This window comes from Mobula birostris, chromosome 5, assembly GCF_030028105.1.
Source record: "Mobula birostris isolate sMobBir1 chromosome 5, sMobBir1.hap1, whole genome shotgun sequence".
Lineage (NCBI taxonomy): Eukaryota > Metazoa > Chordata > Chondrichthyes > Myliobatiformes > Myliobatidae > Mobula > Mobula birostris.
This window is the reverse complement of record NC_092374.1, coordinates 120,371,392-120,390,330: the sequence shown is the minus strand read 5'-3', so window position 1 is coordinate 120,390,330 and position 18,939 is coordinate 120,371,392. Positions and strand designations below refer to the sequence as shown.

At 39.7% G+C, this 18,939-nt stretch overlaps 1 protein-coding gene across 1 annotated transcript in view; it reads right to left on the bottom strand.

Moving 5' to 3' along the window:
- The window catches only part of kynu (kynureninase), a 278,857-nt gene that overhangs the window by 158,866 nt on the left and 101,052 nt on the right, over window positions 1–18,939 (bottom strand). The window contains exon 4 of the mRNA XM_072257274.1: window positions 12,039–12,121. Within this exon, the coding sequence (XP_072113375.1) occupies window positions 12,039–12,121 (83 nt within the window). The remainder of the gene's footprint in view (window positions 1–12,038; window positions 12,122–18,939) is intronic.

Sequence of the window (18,939 nt, the reverse complement as noted above, 5' to 3'; positions counted from 1 at the left end):
GTATCATAGTGTCAACAAAATATATCCCAGAAAGAGCATTATTCACTAAAGTCACATTAAATTACCAATCTGAGATAATTTTCTAAGTATGCTTGTTATTAAGACTTGCATTAAACTACCAATCGGAGATAAAGTTCTAAGAATACTTGTTATTAAGGTTTGCATTAAGCTACCAATCTGAGATAATTTTATAAATATGCATGTTATTAAAATTTGCATTAAACTACCAATCTAAGATAAATTTCTAAATATGAATGTTATTAAGATTTGTATTACTCTGTGCCATCACATCATTTACACTAATTAATGGGGGGGGGGGAGAAGAACAGGAAGATAGAGCAGAACACTTCACCCTGGCTTGTGTCAATTTGAGATTTTTTATCATGCCCTGTTTTCAACATAATAATTATTTATTTTGGTATTAAAGATAAAAAAAGTAGAAGACTTCCAATGCCGAGTCTAGGCAGTCAAAGTTAATCAAACATCAGTTCTGACAGTCCATATACGTCTGCTCTGGTGACCAAAGAAAAATTTCTCCCCCATGGAGTTTCAGTCAATGACTCCCTGGTATTGATAACTTACTACCAGCAGTATGAGCTGGCTGCAAAATTTGATCCTTTGCTCTGGAATTGTCTTGAGAGGAAGCATGATATTTTGTACATCTGTGGGGCACAAAAAACACCCATATTGCAGACTAAAAATGAATTTGTTATTCCGCTAAAATGGAAATCAAGTTCATTGAAACAGTGTCACTTCACCACAGTGTAATCGATAAGTGCATCTTACTACCCTCAGAGATCTAAACATAATATCAAATCTTATACCCAAGGGTATTTTTCTGTTGTAAATTATCAGTTTGCACATTAAACAACCACCACAAGTAGCATTTAATAGATCTTGAAAATAAGTTTACATTCTATTTTAAGCATGTGCTGAATCAAAAGTTAGTATTTATAATTTTAAAATGTCCTTTTGTAAGATCAGCTGTATAAAACATCCTAATAAGGACACAGGCACCATGTCTTTTCCATAAAGAACAAAATAACATTTCATTTATCATGATTTTCTCATGGAACTCAGTGAGCTGAGCCTACTAGTTTGTCAGGGTGGAATTAAAAAGTGAATTATCTGATAATTAGTCAGAAAAGCTTCACATGTGAATATTACATGATTAAAAGTCACTGAACATTCAGAAACGGGTGGAAGTATACATATGACCATGAGACACAGGAGCAGAAATGGGCTTATCGGTCTGTTGAGTCTGCTCCGCTGGCTGACTGATTAACCCTCACAACCCCATTCTCCTGCCTTCTTCCTGTAACCTCTGACGCCTTTACTAATCAAAACCTATCAACCTCCATTTTAAATATACCTAATTACTTGGCTTCCACAGCCATCTCTGGCAATGAACTCCACAAATTTGCCACCATCTGGCTAAAGGAATTTCTCTTCATCTCTGATCTGAAGGGGTGTCCTTCTATTCTGAGGCTATGTCCTCAAATCTGAGCCTCTCCCACTATTGGATACATCTTCTCCATATCCATTCTATCTGGGCCTTTCAATATTCAAATTCAATAAGATCCCCCTCATTTTTCAAAACTCCAGTGAGTATAGGCCCAGAGTCATCAAACACTTCTCAAATGTTAACCCTATTATTCCCAGAATCATTTTCGTAAATCTATCCTGGACTATCACCAATGCCAGCACATTCTACCTTAGACATAGGGCCAAAACTACTCACAATACTCCAAGTGAGGTATGACCATTGAATACCTCATAAAGTTTCAGCATTTCATACTTGCTTTTATATGTTAGTCCTCTTGAAATGAATGCTAACATTGAACTTGCCTTCCGTATTACCAACTCAACATGCAAGTAAACATTGAGACAATCCTGCACTAGGACTCCCAAGTCTCTTTGCATTTCTGATTTCTTTTTTTTTATTATTATTTATTTATTGCAACACCAACAAATTACATTCAATACAACCAGTTGCCAATTACATTTTGACTGTTTAACCCAGCAACCCCCAAACTTCATCACCATCCCCCTCCACCCCTCTCTCCCCCTATCCCTCTCCCCTCCACCAATCAACTGAATAGCAGTACATACACAGACAAAGCATTCCTATTTTAACAAAAGATCTTTTAAGTTAGGTATCAAATTTGTCCACATTAAGATTGTGTTTGGTCGTGCATCATTTACTGTTGCTGATGAAAGTTCCAGGTAACAAGTGTCCGAAAAGCTCCGAAGCCAGTGAGTATTTGAAATATCATGGGGAGGTTTCCAACGCTGGACTACAATCTTCTTAGCTGCAGTCAGGCCTGCCAGCCAGATTTTGCGTGTTTTTTCCGTAAGGGAAACGTGGGAGTCATCATTTATAAAATGTACAGCGGGGTCCATTGGTAATTGTACCCCTGTTAGTTCTGTAAGAGTGCTGATAACCTTCCCCCACAAACCAAAAACCCCTGGACATTCCCATACAACATGTATAAAAGAGCCAATGGCTCCATGGGGGCAAAATGAGCAATAAGAGTTAGGAACCAGTCCCATTTGATGTCTAATTCTCGGTGTTAAATATGCTCTATGACAAAATTTCAAGTGTATATACCGATGATTTGGGTTTTTCGAAGCACCGGCAGCGTTATCCCAAATCGCATCCCAGTCTAAGTCTTGTCCCAATTCAGATATGTCCCTATCTCAAGCTTTCATTCCCGATGTGGGCATATAATTCTGGGAGTTTAATTTATCATAGATATATGACACTATCTGTCCTGGAGCACTCTGTATCCAACTTAAAATGGGATGGTCCTTTAAGTCTGACCCCCAGGGAATGCCATAGGCTTTACAAGTTGATCTTACTCTAAAGTAGAAGAAAAGAGAGTGTTTATCAATATTATATCGAGATATCAGTTCTTGAAAGCCAAGGATAGTACTTGCCCCATTAATATCTTGAAGAGTAATAATACCTTTATCCTCCCAAGTTCTGTTAATGAATGGCTTCCCCCCAGATAGAAAATGATTACTGTTCCATAATGGAGATGATTTACACCATACACTTTTAAATGTTAGGAATTTTTCTGCTGCTCTAAACACTTGTAGTGTATGGGATAAAATTGGACCATAATACAAATCACATTTTTTGGTAGACATACCTATAAGGAGAAAGTCCTTCAACCTTATTGGTGCTATTAGCTCTTGTTCTACATTTTTCCAGGACAAAACTTTATCTTCCTCCATCCAGTAGCTAAGGCTTTTTAATACAAATGCCCAATGATACAATTTAAAATTTGGATATGCCAATCCCCCATTCGACTTTTTGAATTGTAGAGCTGACCATTTTATATTGGGTCGTTTACTATTCCAAACATCGCATCGTAGTAAGGAGTCCAGTTTTTGCCAATATCCTGCTGGAGGTGCAAATGGGGTCATTGAGCTGATAAAATTAATGCGGGGTAAGATGTTCATTTTAATGACTGATATACGGGCCGGGACCGATGCTGGCAGGTGTCTCCATCTATTGATATCTTCTTCTATTTTTTTCAGAATTAAAGAGTAATTTGTTTTAGCCACAGCTGATAGGGAAGTATTAACTTTAATACCCAAGTAGAGGACTTCATTTGTAACTTTAATCTGGGGAGGAAGAGACACCTTATTTTTATCCATATTAATCAGCATCAGTGCTGATTTTAACAAATTAACTTTGTATCCTGAAAGAAATCCAAATTGCTCCAGTGCTTTTAAAACATAGGGGAGAGTTTGTTGAACATTCGCCATATAAACTAGCGTGTCATCCGCGTAAAGTGATATTGAATGCGATGTTGTACTTATTGTAATAGGGGAGATCTGAAGAGAGTTTCTAATTAAGTGTGCAAGCAGTTCAATAGATATATTAAAAATTAAAGGAGACAAAGGGTCCCCTTGTCATGTGCCCCATCCTATGTCAAATAACTCTGAGAAACCTCCTCCTACACATACCCAGGCTGAAGGATTAGCATACAGTGTTTGAATCATATTGATAAATTTATCGCCGAACTTAAATTCTTTTAGAACTCTCCAAAGATATGGCCAATCAAGGCGATCGAACGCTTTTTCAGCATCTAAAAATAGCAGGCCACGGGCAGGTGGGATTTTATTTGTTGCACTCAGTACGTGTAAGAGCCGGCAAATATTATCAGATGCGAGACGCCCCTTGATAAAACCCGTTTGATCTGGGCTAATTATTTTCCCAACTACTGTCTCAAGTCTACTGGCTAAGACTTTGGAAGATATCTTGAGGTCAGCATTTATCAAGGAGATTAGACGGTAATTGGCACACTCCAAGGGGTCCTTATCGGGCTTAGGTATAACTGTGATCAGGGCTGTGTTTAGATCTCTATGGAAAGCGCCATTTCCAAAAGCATAATTTAATGTTTCTAACCATACTGGTCCAAGAATATCCCAAAGTGCTAGGTAAAGTTCCACAGGAATGCCATCGATGCCTGGCGTACAGCCCTTATTTGTAGCTTTAACTGCTTTGAGTAGCTCATCCAGTGTAATAGGAGAGTCTAGAGTTTTGGTGTCCTCTAACGACAACATAGGGAGGTCTAATCCACTAAAAAAATCCGTGAAATCATTCTCAGAAGGAACTGAGCCACTTGTATACAATTCTTTAAAGTAATTCTTCCTCTGTTGAAGATACTACTCCATGCTTAGCACATCTAATCGCTGGTATAGACCTTTTAGTTTCCTGTTGTTTGAGCGTTAGAGCTAAAAGATGGCTCGGTCTGCTGCCTTCTGCGTAATACTTATGTTTGGTTATATGGATCATATATTCTGCCCTGCTTCTTAATAAATCATTTAATTCTGCTTGTTTTGTTTTGAGCTCATTTTCTTTTGTTGTGGTGTGTATTCCTTTAAGATCATTTTCCAAAACCTTACATTCGTCTTCTAAGATGGAAATCTTTTGAAGCCGGCTTTTATGTAGGTGAGAACTGAATATAGTGTTATTTCGTAAGAAACCCTTGATGGAGGCCCAAATCACTGTCGCATCTGAGACACTATTTTTATTTACATTTATAAATTCTGTCAGTTTTGTTCTCAGTTGTGATAGAAATTCGTCGTTTTTTAGAAGGGTGGAGTTAAACCTCCACCTAAGTAGCCTTAATTTTAATTTTGCCATAATTAAAAGTAGATATGACTGGGTTGTGATCAGGTAGATGTCTGGGCAAAAATTCTATTGAGTGTACTAAAGGCAGCAGACCGGAGGATATAAGAATGTAATCTATCCGAGAGAAAGTTTTATGTCTTGTGGAGAAGAAGGTATAGTCTTTAGCAGATGGATTATGCACCCTCCACACATCAGTTAAATTTAAATCCGTTAGAAAAAGGTTAAGTGCTTTGGAAGCAGATTCTTGAGAGCTTGATATAGTTGAGGAAGATTTATCGAGGTTAATATTTTCCAAAGCATTCATGTCCGAACCAACATATAGTCGGTAGTCACTTAACTTTAGTAATTGTGAGGTAATTGAGGGAAAAAATTCAACCACGAATATAGTTGGGGCATATAGGCTAATGAATGCAACTTTTTTACACTGAATAGATGTGCAGCAAAAAGCTAGACGTCCTTTATTGTCGGCACCCGTCCTTTCAATTGATACATTAATATTATGTCTCATTACTATCATAACTCCTTTCATACGAGTACCATCAGCTGATGCCACAACGGGTTTATAAAAATGGTTTTGAACCCTGGAAATGTCATTAAGTTTAAGATGTGTTTCCTGTAACAGCGCAATATCTATTTTCTTTCTACAAGAAATCTAAAACCTTTGAAAGCTTGTAGGGAGAGTTTAAACCTCTAACATTAAACGATACAATAGTAAGATTTTCTAATTTATCTGTATTGCTCATCTTCCCCTGGATCTGTTGTAAGTTGGTGATGGAGCCCTCAGTTATCTCCTTCCCACCCCCGCTCCCATCACCCCTCCCATTCAACCCTTTACTTTGTAACATCTGTGAGTGTCACTTAGCAATGTCAGACACTGAACACTGACATCAACTGCCCCCCTTCTAGCACCAACAAATTAGAAAGGCAAAGCAGTTCTCATAGACAATCATATCAAAGAGACAAGAAAAACGAAACCTGGGCAAACCCGTTAACCCTTATAAGTGAAACCATTTCCGTCTCACATATATTATAGCACATGATCAAGATCCCAACAGCTATCTTGCAAGTAACTGTCGCTTCAATAGACTGTTGCTTAGCGATGGCGCTAATGACATCTTATCCGGTGCCCAGAAATGTAAACAAGTCTACTGGAGAGATAGCATTCTAAAGTTAGTCAGAATAAACTGCTGTTTCTCAGCTTCATTCCTGATGAAGTATTACATTTGTATATATTGAGTATTACCTTAAAACTCAGACCTGCAATACTCAGAAACAAATTGACCCCTTAATTAATTAAATACAAAGGTGCAACGAATGACTTTCCGATAAAAGAATAACCAGAAAACTTCACACTTAGAATGTTAACTTGCCCTTGCCTGATAGATTGTACATACAGACAAGTCCGAGCTCTTAATGCAGTTCCATCTCCTCCCGAGGGGTGTGTGGACTTTGCCCAGGGTCTTCTTCCATATCTCCCAGCACCGATAATTTCAGAACTTCTTTTGCTTCCTCTGCCGAGTTAAACGACACCTTCATGCCCTTGATATTCACTTTCAAGATCGCTGGATATATGAGGAACGAGTCGATCCCCTTCTTTTGAAGTTTAGCGTGGTTCTCCTTGTATCTCTGCCGTTCCTGCACCGTGCCGGGGCTGTAGTCGGGGAAGAACTGCAGCTGGGTGCCATCAGGGAGAGTATGTTTGGCTTTCCTCGCATCCTCCAGGATAGCCTGCTGGTCGGAGTACCATAGAAGCCTAAAAATTATGGTCTGTGGTCTTGAGGTGTTGTTGGAAAAGATCCTATGTGCTCTATCTATCTCCAAAGGAGTGCTGTGGGAATTCTTGAGTGCTGGAATCCAGTTAGGCAGCATCTTCTGGAGGTAACCTCTTGGATAGTCGCCCTCAGCGCCTGTCGGTACGTTGACCAGCCGCACATTGTTTCTCCTGGATCTGTCCTCCAAGTCGTTTAACTTCTTCCATATCTTAGACACCTCCGCGAGACAGGAGTTAATAACTTTCTCATTCTTGCGTAAGCAAACCTGAATGTTGTCTATTTTATTGAAGACCATGTTAAATTTTTTAGCGTGAATGTCGCCATATGCTTCTGTAGGGGGTCCATGGCCTTTTCCAGCGACTCCTTTAGCATGTGTGCTACCATTTCTTGCAGTGATTCCATCTCCGTTGCCATTGTTTGTTTAGTTAACATAGCTATTTCTTTGGATGGTGCCGTCTGCTGGTATCTTGTTTCCTGGTTGAATTTGTATCTTTTTTTGAAGCCATGTCTTTAGTTAGATCTTTCTTCAACTCAACCTTGTATTCAGACCATCTATAAGCCCTGAAGAACTTGAAAAAGGAGGGTTGTATGCCAGCGCTCAGTGCCGTGCTGCCATCTTGTCTTGTGCTTCACCAGAAGTCCTGCATTTCTGATTTCTGAATTCACTCCCCATTTAAAAAATAGACTACACCTTTATTCCTTCTACCAACGTACACAACCATACACTTCCCTACATTATATTCCATCTGCCACTTCTTTGCCTATTCTCCTAATCTGTTTAAGTCCTTTCATAGACTTACTGCTTCCTCGATATTTTGGAATCCTGGAGTATAGTCCATCCATTTCAGATGACTTATCCACCTTCAGACCTTTCAACTTCTCAAGCACCTTCTTCTTAGTAATAGTGTCTGCCCCCCTGACTCTTCCAAATTTCTGGAATGTTGTTGGTGTCCCACACAGTGAAGACTGATGCAAAATACCTATTTTGTACATCCACCAGATCTCTGTTCTCCATTATTATATTCCAGCAGTTCAATGTCTTCTCTTCCCTCTCTTTCATTTTATATATATATATATATATATATATACACACACACATATCTGAAAATATTTCCGGTATCCTCTTTTATATCAATGGCTAGCTTACTTTTCCCTTTAAGATGCTGGAAAAGATTTGTAGCTAGGTTTCAGGATGTTGTTGACTAGCTCAGCGAGCTATTCAAAAACAACATTACTTTTTCCTCCTTATTACATTTTTAGTTGCCTTTAGTTGGTATTCAAAATGCTTCCCAATCTTCCAACTTTCCACTGACTAAACCATGAAGTGCCTTTTCTCTGGTGGACTCAACCCCAAACCGCTCTGAAAAGCCATCTTGTAGACATTCTACAAATTCTTTCTTTGGGATCCAGTACCAACCTGTTTTGCCAAGCAACACACACAAAATGCTGGTGGAACGCAACAGGCCAGACAGCATCCACAGGAAGAAGCACAGTCGACGTTTCAGGCGAAGACCAGTCCTGACAAAAGGGTCTCAGCCTGAAACGTTGACTGTGCTTCTTCCTATGGATGCTGTCTGGCCTGCTGAGTTTCACCAGCATTTTGTGTGTGTTGTTTGAAATTCCAGCATCTGCAGATTTCCTTGTGTTTGCTGTTTTGCCAATCTACCTGCATGTTCAAATACCGCATGACCTATCAGAACACTGGCCTTTTTACATGCCAATTCCTATTTGCCATGTGGGAGATTGAAGTAGCAAACTAACTCCCCACTAGGACCGCCACAGATTCTGCAGATGCCGGAAACCAAAGGTCCCGTTCCAAAACGTCGACCGGTTCATTCACTTCCGTAGTAACGACTGTCCAGAGCTACCTTTATATTTTGATTAAGATTCATAAGAGTTAAACAGAAACAGGCCTTTCGGCCAAGCTCAGCTATTCCAAGATATCAATGCAAGCTAATCCCATTTGGCTCATATTCATCTCACCTTTACCAAGTGTTTCATGATGCAGTGGTCCCCAACCACCGGGCCGCGGACCTGTACTCGGCTGCGAGGAAACAATATGATTTGGCGATATGAAATGATATGAGTCAGCTGCACCTTTCCTCATTCCCTGTCACGCACTGTTGAACTTGAAATAACCTACCAAATCATACAAAAAAAACCCAAAAAAACCTAAAATAACACTAACATACAGTAAAAGCAGGAATGATATGATAAATACACAGCCTATATAAAGTAGAAATAATAACAGAATTGGGAAGATTAAGCCAAAATCGATTTGTAGAAAAAAAAAATTCGGCATGTACACGCATGTGCACGTCATGTACGCGCACACAGGTGCCCATGCAAGCCTTCATGGTCATGGTAGTCTTTCTCTGGATAAACACAAGTGTCCCGTATTTGACTGCTACTTTTATCCCTTATTTGGGAGTGAGAAAGTTGGCAACCCTACTTGAACACCCCCCTCCCTTTGTCAGCCAGTCTGCAAGAATGTTGTCAATATTAAACGGTCCACGGTGCAGAAAAGGTTGGGGACCCCTGTCATAATGAACTAGTTATAAGAACCTCTAACACCTCCTCCGGCAACATAGCATATTATTCCTACCACCTTCTGTTTGAAAACTTCACCTCAAATACCCTTTAAATTTTTCCCCTCTCACCTTAACCTTAAGCCCCCTAGTTTTAGAGTCTTGTACCCAGGGTAAAATGCTATGTATGTTATCAATGCCCTTGAGGTTTATAAATCTCTATAAGGCCATCACTCAGTCCCCTTCTTTCCAGAAAAAACAAGCTCAGCCTATCCAATCTCTAGTCCCAGAAGCATCTTTCTGAGCCTTTACTGCACCCGCTCTAGTTTAAACACATCCCTCCTAGCTTATGGTGACCAGAATTACACATGAAATTCCAGGTAACTTTCACCAATGTCTTGTACTCAATGCTCCAACCAAACAAAAAGGCAAACAAAGCTCTGCCTTCATCAGAACCTGTCTATCTGTATGCTTTTTATGGAACTATGTACTGGTGCTCCTAGGTTCCTCTGTTCAAGGACATCTTCAAGAGGTAGTGCTTCAAGAAGACAGTATCCATCCATCATTAAAGAGCCTCATCATTTGGGACATGCCCTCTTCTCGTTACCAAGGTGGTACAAGAGTGCTGTTCTGCTGCCAGAGAACAAAAGATTTCACAACATCAGTCCGAGGGTGATAAAAATAAACGTAAAAGGAATTTTTTTAATTCCACCCTTATGTAGTTCCTTGAAAGCGGAAATACAGAGAAAAGGGAAATGAAGAAAGTACGTGGCATGCTTGCCTTCAACCGCTGTGGCAATGAGTATCAGATATGGAAACTCAAGTCGCAAATGCACAAGACATTGGTTAGACCACACTTGGAGTCCAAAGGCGTACCGGCTGGTAGGTTATTGGGCATTATAAACAGTCCTGTGATTAGCCTAGGGTTAAACTAGGGGTTGCTGGGCAGCAAAGCTTGAAGGGCCAATAGGGCTTGCTGTATCTCAATAAATACATAAATAAATGCTGCGTGATCCATTGAATTCCTTCAGCTCCTTCTGTGATACTTTCGGATAAATTGGATATGAATTTACTGGTTTGAGCTTGTAGTCCGGAGACAGGAGATATCAGAGCATGGGGTGTCAGCCATTAGATTGTTATTGTAATTTCTCAATTCAAGTAAAGACAGGTTATTCAGAAAAATATACATCATTTGTCATAATTCATTACATCCTGGATTGGATCCGTGTACAGCTGACAGAAGTCAAATCCCCACCTACTGTAAAGTGGAAATAATTGTTAAAAAAACTTGTTAAAAAAGTAGAGTTGGTACATTGTGCATTAAAAGTTGATGGAGTTTTGGATAGTGTAGAAGGTTGTCACAGGTTACTTCAGAACATTGACAGAATGCAGAGCTGGGCTGAGAAGTGGCAGATGTAGTTCATACCAGAGAAGTGTGAAGCATTTCACATTGGAAAGTCAAATTTGAAGGTAGAATACATGGTGAATGGCAGGATTCTTAGCAGTGTGATTGGACAGGGGAATCTTGGTCCTACTAAGTAGTTGATAGGGTTTTCAAATGGTATATGATGGGTTTGCTTTCATTAGTCAGAGGTTGAGTTCAAGAGCCATAAAGTAATGTGGCAGCTCAATAAAACCCTGATTAGAAACTACTTGGAATATTGTGCTCAGTTCCGGTTACCTCATGAAAGGAAGGATGTGGAAGCTTTAGAGAGTATGCAAAAGAGATTTACCCTGATTGTCTCTGGATTGGAGAGAATATTTTATGGGGAATGTTTGGGTGAGCCATGGTTTTTCTTCATTGGAGCAAAGGAAGATGAGAGGTGACTTGATAGAGGTCTACAAAATGATAAGAGACATAGATTGAGTGGACAGCCAGATACTTTTTCCGCAAGGGCAGAAATCACTAATATGAGGGGGTATAGTTTTAAGGTGGTGGGGGAGTGTATAGTGGAGATGTCAGAGGTATGATTTTTTACCCCATAGAGTGGTGGGTGCTTGGAACAGCCTAACAGAAGTGGTTTTGGAGGTACAGTAGATACTTTAGGGGCATTTAAGAAACTCTTAGGGAGGTACATGGGTGATAGAAAAGTCAGAGCTATATAAGATGAAAGGGTTAGATTAATCTTAGAGTAGGTTAAAAGGCTGGCACAACATCTTGGGCTAAAGGGCCTATACTTTAATACAAGATGCATTGAGTAGGAGTTTGTTCATTAAAAGTCGTTATAATAATGACTGCATTGAAAATTGTTCAGTACTGCTGGATTTTCTTCATAGTTCAGTACCGCTGGATTTTCTTCATAAAGTATTTCTGTTTGAACCTGTCATGCTAAACACTTCAGTAATGTGGTGATATTGTCTTGATGCAGTATCATTTATCCACAATTTTTCTTGAAAATGAACAAAATGTACCAGAAGGTAAACGTTAACAATAACAGTAAACTGCCTGTGAATCAGTAGAGAAATATCAACTTGTTCAAAATAAATTTCATATATTAGTCAGATAAGCCTTCATGATAAAATCAAAAACCAATGTGGCTTAAAGTAATTCATATCAACATTAAGTCACAATGAAAAGTTGTATCTTACCAACTACATTAGCCATTCGTTCAGTAAGGCATTCATCGCCTAACGCCCAAGGATAAGATCCATGAAAATGACCGTGAACACCTCTGCAAGATAAATAAAAATGTTGTTGAAAAGAAAAACAATTTAATATTGCAGCACTCGACAGGATCTCAACTTATTCCAATACATTTCAGAATCAGATCAACTTAAAGTAATGTCATTGCTGTCTTACTGGGAATTGCATACATCATATAACAAAGTCTATTAAGTAACAGTCCATTCTTCTCTCCTACCAGATTCCTTCCTCAGCCCTTTACCTTTTCTACTTAACACCTCCCAGCTTCTTAGTTCAAACACCTCCATACCCCACCTGGCTTCACTTATCACCTGCTAGCTTAGAATCCTTCCACTCCCCATACCTTCTTATTCCGGTTTCTTCCCCATTCCTTTCCAGTCCTGATGAAGTGTCTCAGCCATTAATGCCGCCTGTTTATTCCACCCCATAGATGCCGCTGAGTTCCTCCAGCACTGTGTGTGTGTTATTCTGGATTAACAACATCTGCAGAATCTCTTGTATTCATTGAAATACTCTGAACAAAACTGAACTTTCCGGAATATAGTTGTGCCAATAACGTTGCATAATGGTCAGTGTGGAACCTAGATTGTGATCCTTGAAATGAAATTCTGCAGGCTGTCATTAGAGAGAAAGCAGTTGAAGTACTATACACCCAAATGTGGAACAGAAAACTGCTGGTTCCCTGCTGGTCTCCACAGTAAAATTATGTTCTGGTGCTGGCCACCTTTCAAACACCACCATTCAAGCTTGATACATCTTCTCCGACTAATTGACCACTTCAGCACTCTTTCTGCTAGCTTCAGCTCACCATTTCTCTGGGATATTTGCACATCATGTCATCTTGTTATGACTATTTGAACTTTCCTGCCTTCTACCATTAACTTCTACACTGAATCTCAAAGGTTCACTTATTATCAAAATATGGAAATACTTCTCTATATAACCACAAAACCAAGCAAGAATGGTAGCATGATCATGAACCCCCAAATCACCCTCCCCCACACAAAAAATGAGAACGATTGGGCAAAAAACCCAGAATATAAAAAAATTATTAAACTGAAAAAAGTCTATAGTCCAAGTCCATATCTAAAACTCAGAAAACCTGGGTAACATTCTCTGGGCATTATGGCAGGCCCTTCCCTCTCTGACAGTGAGCAATCCCACCAGCGGTCAAAAGGCAATCTCTGCTCTCCGAAATCGATTAAAAGGCAGACAGCTCACACTCACGTTCTGCATTCACCTCGATGTTTCAATCTTCCTTTAAATCGGTGAACAACGGAAGCTTTAATCTAATGATAAACTGGCATCATTCAATGCCCTTGTGATGCTGGGCTCAGTGGCAGGAGATCCACAAGAAAGCTTTGAAAGGCTTTAAAGGACTTGTGTTCAAGATATTGCAGCTCCTTTTCAGACCAGCAATTAAAATGGCCTTCAAGGAGGAACACAATGATGATAACAGGTCCTTGCCACTTTGTAGTAAGCATCATTACTGTTTCTGAAGTCAGACAAACAATACAAGTGGGAGGAAGGAGGTGTTTGAAAACTAATCCACAATCCTTCTACTATTGTGGCTCCATTTCTATTGACTCCCATGTAAAAGAGGAGGAATAATCAATTACAATAACCCTAGAATTACCTATAGCTATGTAAAAAATATAACTTTAGCTATAGGTCACCACTGCAGCAACATTCCATACTTACTCTGTTGAATGCTGGTGAAAGGCAGACTTCAAATAATCATGAGACCATAAGACATAGAAGCAGAGTTAGGCCATTTGGCCTATTGGATGTCTCGACCATTCAATTGTGGTTGATTTATTTTCCCTCTCAACCCCATTCTCCTGTGTTCATCAGTTAACCTTTGACACCCTTATTAATGAAGATACTTTCAACCTCTATTTTAAATATACCCAATAACTTGGTCTCCATGGCGATCTGCAACAATGAATTCCAGAGATTCTCCACCCTCTGGCTTGAAAACCTCCTCGTCATGTGTTGTCTTAAAGGAATACTTTTGTAGTCTGAGGCTGCGCCCTCTGGTCCTTGGCTCTCCTGCTATTGGAAATATCCTCTCCATATCAGGGGAGCAGGGAAGGAGAAGATGGCAGCGGGACGCAGCGCGCGCGGCTGCTCCGAAATGATATCGTATTTGTTAAGTTGGGGCTGTGCACAATCCTGATTTGATGGAGACAGACGTGAGAAGCATGGAGGAACATCTGGAGAAATTTCTGAAACGTCTGCTTCGCTGCTGCTGCTACTGTGCGATCGAGAATCTCCGGAGGGGAAGGCCCCAAATCCTCGGCTTTGCCTACTGCCTGTTGCCGGGGCCGGGTCGAAGCGCTCGGCAGAGATGGTGCTTGGGATTGGAGGGCTGGTCAGAGGCTCAAAGTTTTCGGATGGACTCAAGAGTCGGCTGTGGTCGGGTGCTTCCAGGGTGCTGCATTAGCAAGTTTGCGGCGCTGGAAGCTCATGGCAGGAAGGAAGTTTTTCTTCTTTCTACCATCTGCGTAAGATGATGGGACTTTCGAGAGACTTTGAGACTTTTTTTACCGTGCCCATGATCTGTTCTTATCAAATTACAGTATTGCTTTGCACTGTTGTAACTATATGTTATAATTATGTCGTTTTTGTCAGTTTTTTAGCCCTGGTTTGTCTTGTGTTTCTGTGATATTATTCTGGAGGAACGCTGTATCATTTCTTAATGCATGCATTACTAAATGACAATAAAAGAGGACTACATGTCCTCATAATCTAATCTAATCTAATATTCATTCTATCTAGACCTTTTCATATTTGGTAGATTTCCATGAGATCCCTCCTCATTCTTCTAAACTCCAGGGAGGATGGGCTCAGAACCATAAAATACTCCCCATACATTAACCCATTCATTCCCGGAATCAATCCATCACTATTCACATTTGGAGAGATCTTTTCCAATGAAAGCAGCAAATAAAGAAACAAGCTGACATTTTGAATTAATGAGGCTTGACACCGGCTGTACAGCTAAAAATCAAGATTAGATGGCAGTTGAGGATCTGGGTGTTGGGCTTTCACCGAGAACAATCAAATCACAAAGGAAAATAGGCCTGCTATGGTTACCTGTGTTACTAAAGTAATGATGACATGTATTCTGAGTGTATTGATAAACTGAAATGGTCTTCCTGCTGTCATCTTACCTTCTTCACCAGCCCATTAACAAAATCTACATTAGATTTGTATTCATATGGCACACATGAAGCAAAACCTTCCAAACTCCTTGATAGAAATGAAGCAATGGCAATAAAAAATGGGAAGAATAGGTAGCATAGAGAAAAAAATAGGCAAATAATCATATTGCAGGGGCAAAAAGTAGACTTAGAAAGGGAACTGCAGGGCTGTTAGCTTTGGAGACAGGAGACATGAATATCAATGGTAGATAAACTGCAGATAATTCTAAAGTCGGTATTGTAAATTGACAGTGGGAGTAATGAATTGAGGATTACAAAGATAGGGCACAGGCCTTGAAGAGAAATGAAAAATTAGCAAGATTAAAAGCCTAAGTCATTATTTAACCAAGAAGCAGCATGTTTTTTTTTTAATTTATTCATTCTTTGTGTTTCAGGTGGTGAGCATCTTGGGAAAGCCTTCAATTACTGCCCACCCCACAATTACACTCAAGGCTATGCCACCCTTTTGAACGGCTACAATGTTTTTGTGAAATAATTTTTAGGGACCCAACAATGATCAAGATATTATGGTCTTAAATGAAGGCTATATTTCCAAGTGAGGATATTGAAAGTTTGATCAGGAAAGAAAAATAGAATGTATGGCAGGCAATGGCAACTGGAACTAAGCAGGTCTCTTAAGGAAGACAGGCTGAAGAAGAGAACTTGAGAAATAAGTTGACAGGGTAAAAGGAACTATGAAATAGCCTTGGATAGTCAGATTACAGAGAATAATAAGATATTCTCTTTACATATTAGGAGAAAAATTTTAGCTAGAGAAAGAGCGGCTCTTCCAAGTGTTAATCAGAGCATGGAGCCAAGGAATTTGAGCACGGTCCTAAATAAATAAATATTTCTCATCTGTATTCAACAAGGAAGACGTGGAAGATACTGCATTCCAGAAGGTCCAGAGTACATTATTAATAAGAGACAAAAACATGAGAAAATCTGCAAATGCTGCAAATCCACACAAAATGCTGAAGGAACTCAGCAGGCCAAGCAACATCTATGGAAAAGAGTAAGCAGTCTGACGTCTTGTGCCGAGACTCTTCTTCAGGGCTTTCTTCTGCCGTGCTGAGTTCTCCAGCATTTTGTGTGCATTGCTCATTAATAAGAGATTTGTTAGATGTCATTGAACATACAAGGGTTAAAAAATCCTCAAGGCTGAATGAGATCGACCTCAGGATGTTATGAGGAGGTAAATAGAGCCCTGAAAAGGAATTTTACACTCACTTATGTGAGATGCCAGAAGACTAGTGGTAACTAAAGTTCTTCCTTTAGTTAAGAACTCAAGCCCTACCGGCTGGAATGGTAGAATCAGTGATAAAAAAAAATCATTGAAGAAAATACAAAAGGGATAGATAGAATCTGTGCATTTAGAAAGGCATAGCCAACATATCTGGCTAAAAACATTCAAAGCACATTTATTGTCCAAGTACATAACAAAATACCTTGAGATTAATTTTCTTGCAGTCATTTACAAGAAAACAGACAGTAGGCTTTTATGAAATACTATACATAAACAAAGAATAGTAACCAATGTGCAAAAGACAAACTGCAAATAAAAATAATACTGAGAATGATTTATAATGCGTCATTAAAAAGGAGTCTGCAAAGCACAGAGTCAGCTCAGAGTAGTGATGATTGACGTCATCCACAGCAGTGGGTGCAAAAGCTTAAGGTAACTTGAGTTCAAAGGTGAACTGACTAAATGTATCCAAAATTGGTCTGATGATAAGAGCAAAGGGTAGAGTTAGAAGAATGTTTCGCTGATTGGTAGTCTGTGACTTGTGATGCATGGCATGGTTTGGCAATGGTAAGTTTGCAGCTGGCATGAAAATTGATGATGCTTTGGGTAACCAGGAAGGTTGTCTAAGATGACAGTAAGAAACAGATCAAACTAAAAGTTGGGCACAACTTTGAATTAGATTGAATTTAATCCCAATTGTGAGATGATGCCATTTTGGAGGTTACACAAGGGGGAACGACATATAAAGTAAACAAAATAATGGGTGATCAGATGCACCTTGATGATCTGCTGTATAATTACTGAAACTTGTAGATAGTGTGGTGAAGGAGGCATGTGACATGTTTGCCATCATAAATTGTGCATTAGAATATAAAAGCTGGAATATTATATTGTACCTTTAGAAAACACTGGTTACACCACACTTGGAGCACTGTATGCAATTCAGGTTGCCACATATAGGGAGGATGTGCTTGTACGGGAGACAGTGCAGAGGACATTCTTCAGGATAATGGCTACAATAGAAAACTGTAGTTATAGGGAGAGGTTGAATAGGTTGGATTTGTTCTGTCTGGAGCAAATGAGGCTGTCAGAATAGGTAGTGGAAGCAGATACAATCAATATGTTTGAGATATTTAAACAATTGAACAAGACAGAGGAAAGCATGAACCCAATGTGGGCAAATGGAATAAGTATAGAAAGACAAAATTACAGTTTTTAGATGCTTTCTGGTTAACAATGCTTATTCCATAAAATTTCTGATACTAAAGTTACTTGTCACTTACCAGCCTACTTTTCAATCTAGAGGCATCGGCTGATTCATAACTAGCAGCATACCTTCACTAGACTTTGTAAAGGAAGGTTGGGCTGACAAAGATGGAGATGTTTGAACCAAAGACCTTGCCAGAACAATTCCTGCAATAATGTCCTGGGACAGGAATGGTTGAACTCTAACAGCTAGAACTATATTTGTTTTTTGGGAGTTAACATTCTAATGTGTAGAGTATCTTCCACTTCGTATCCACTTATGTTGGTTTATCAGAACCCGAATCAATCAATTGTTGTCTTGATGTCAAGACCCAATCCTATTACACCCCCACTTCCCTCTCAAACAGCATGAGGCAGATCAATAGATCAACTACATTCCCACAAATCCTTCAAAACCCATAAGCAGTGCTTAGCAGCTTGAGCCAGCACATCTCTGGGACATGAGAGGAAACCAGATTATTTGGAGGAAACTCATGCAGGTCATTGTATGTAAAACTCAACAGAGTCAGCACTCAAGGTGAGGATTATACCCAGATCTCTGAAGTTGCGATGCAGCTCTGCTATTCAATGTGCCAGCACACTCAAAATGCTGGAGGAGCTCAGCAGACCAGGCAGCTTTTATGGAAAGGAGTACAGTCAACTTTTCAGGCTCAGACTCAGCCTGAAATGTTGACTGTACTCTTTTCCATAGATGCTGCCTGGCCTGCTGAGTTCCTCCATTATTTTGTGTATGGTGTTTGGATTTCCAGCATCTGCAGATTTTCTCTGGTATTCCAACACACTGCCTGCTTTCAGTACTACAGCTTTGCTGTTGCTTGGTCCTGACCCTCCGGCTTAGGATCGAGATAATGGGTGAACGAGAATTGATCAACATTAGGACACTGGCAGCAGACATTTCAATTAACACAGGCTTATGAAGTGTAGAACAAGGCTAGGCAGCCGGGAAAGCACATATGGAGTTGAATTTAAATGCAACAAAAGTGAAAGGAGTTTTCAGAAACAGGAGAGAATCAGGCAATGTTACACAAGCACCAAGAGTAAACTGCAACTCAATTCTACTGCATCTGTATGTCAGGCGTGTTTCAGAGTGTATCTGTATTCCCAGGTGTATCCACACACCAAGAGTAG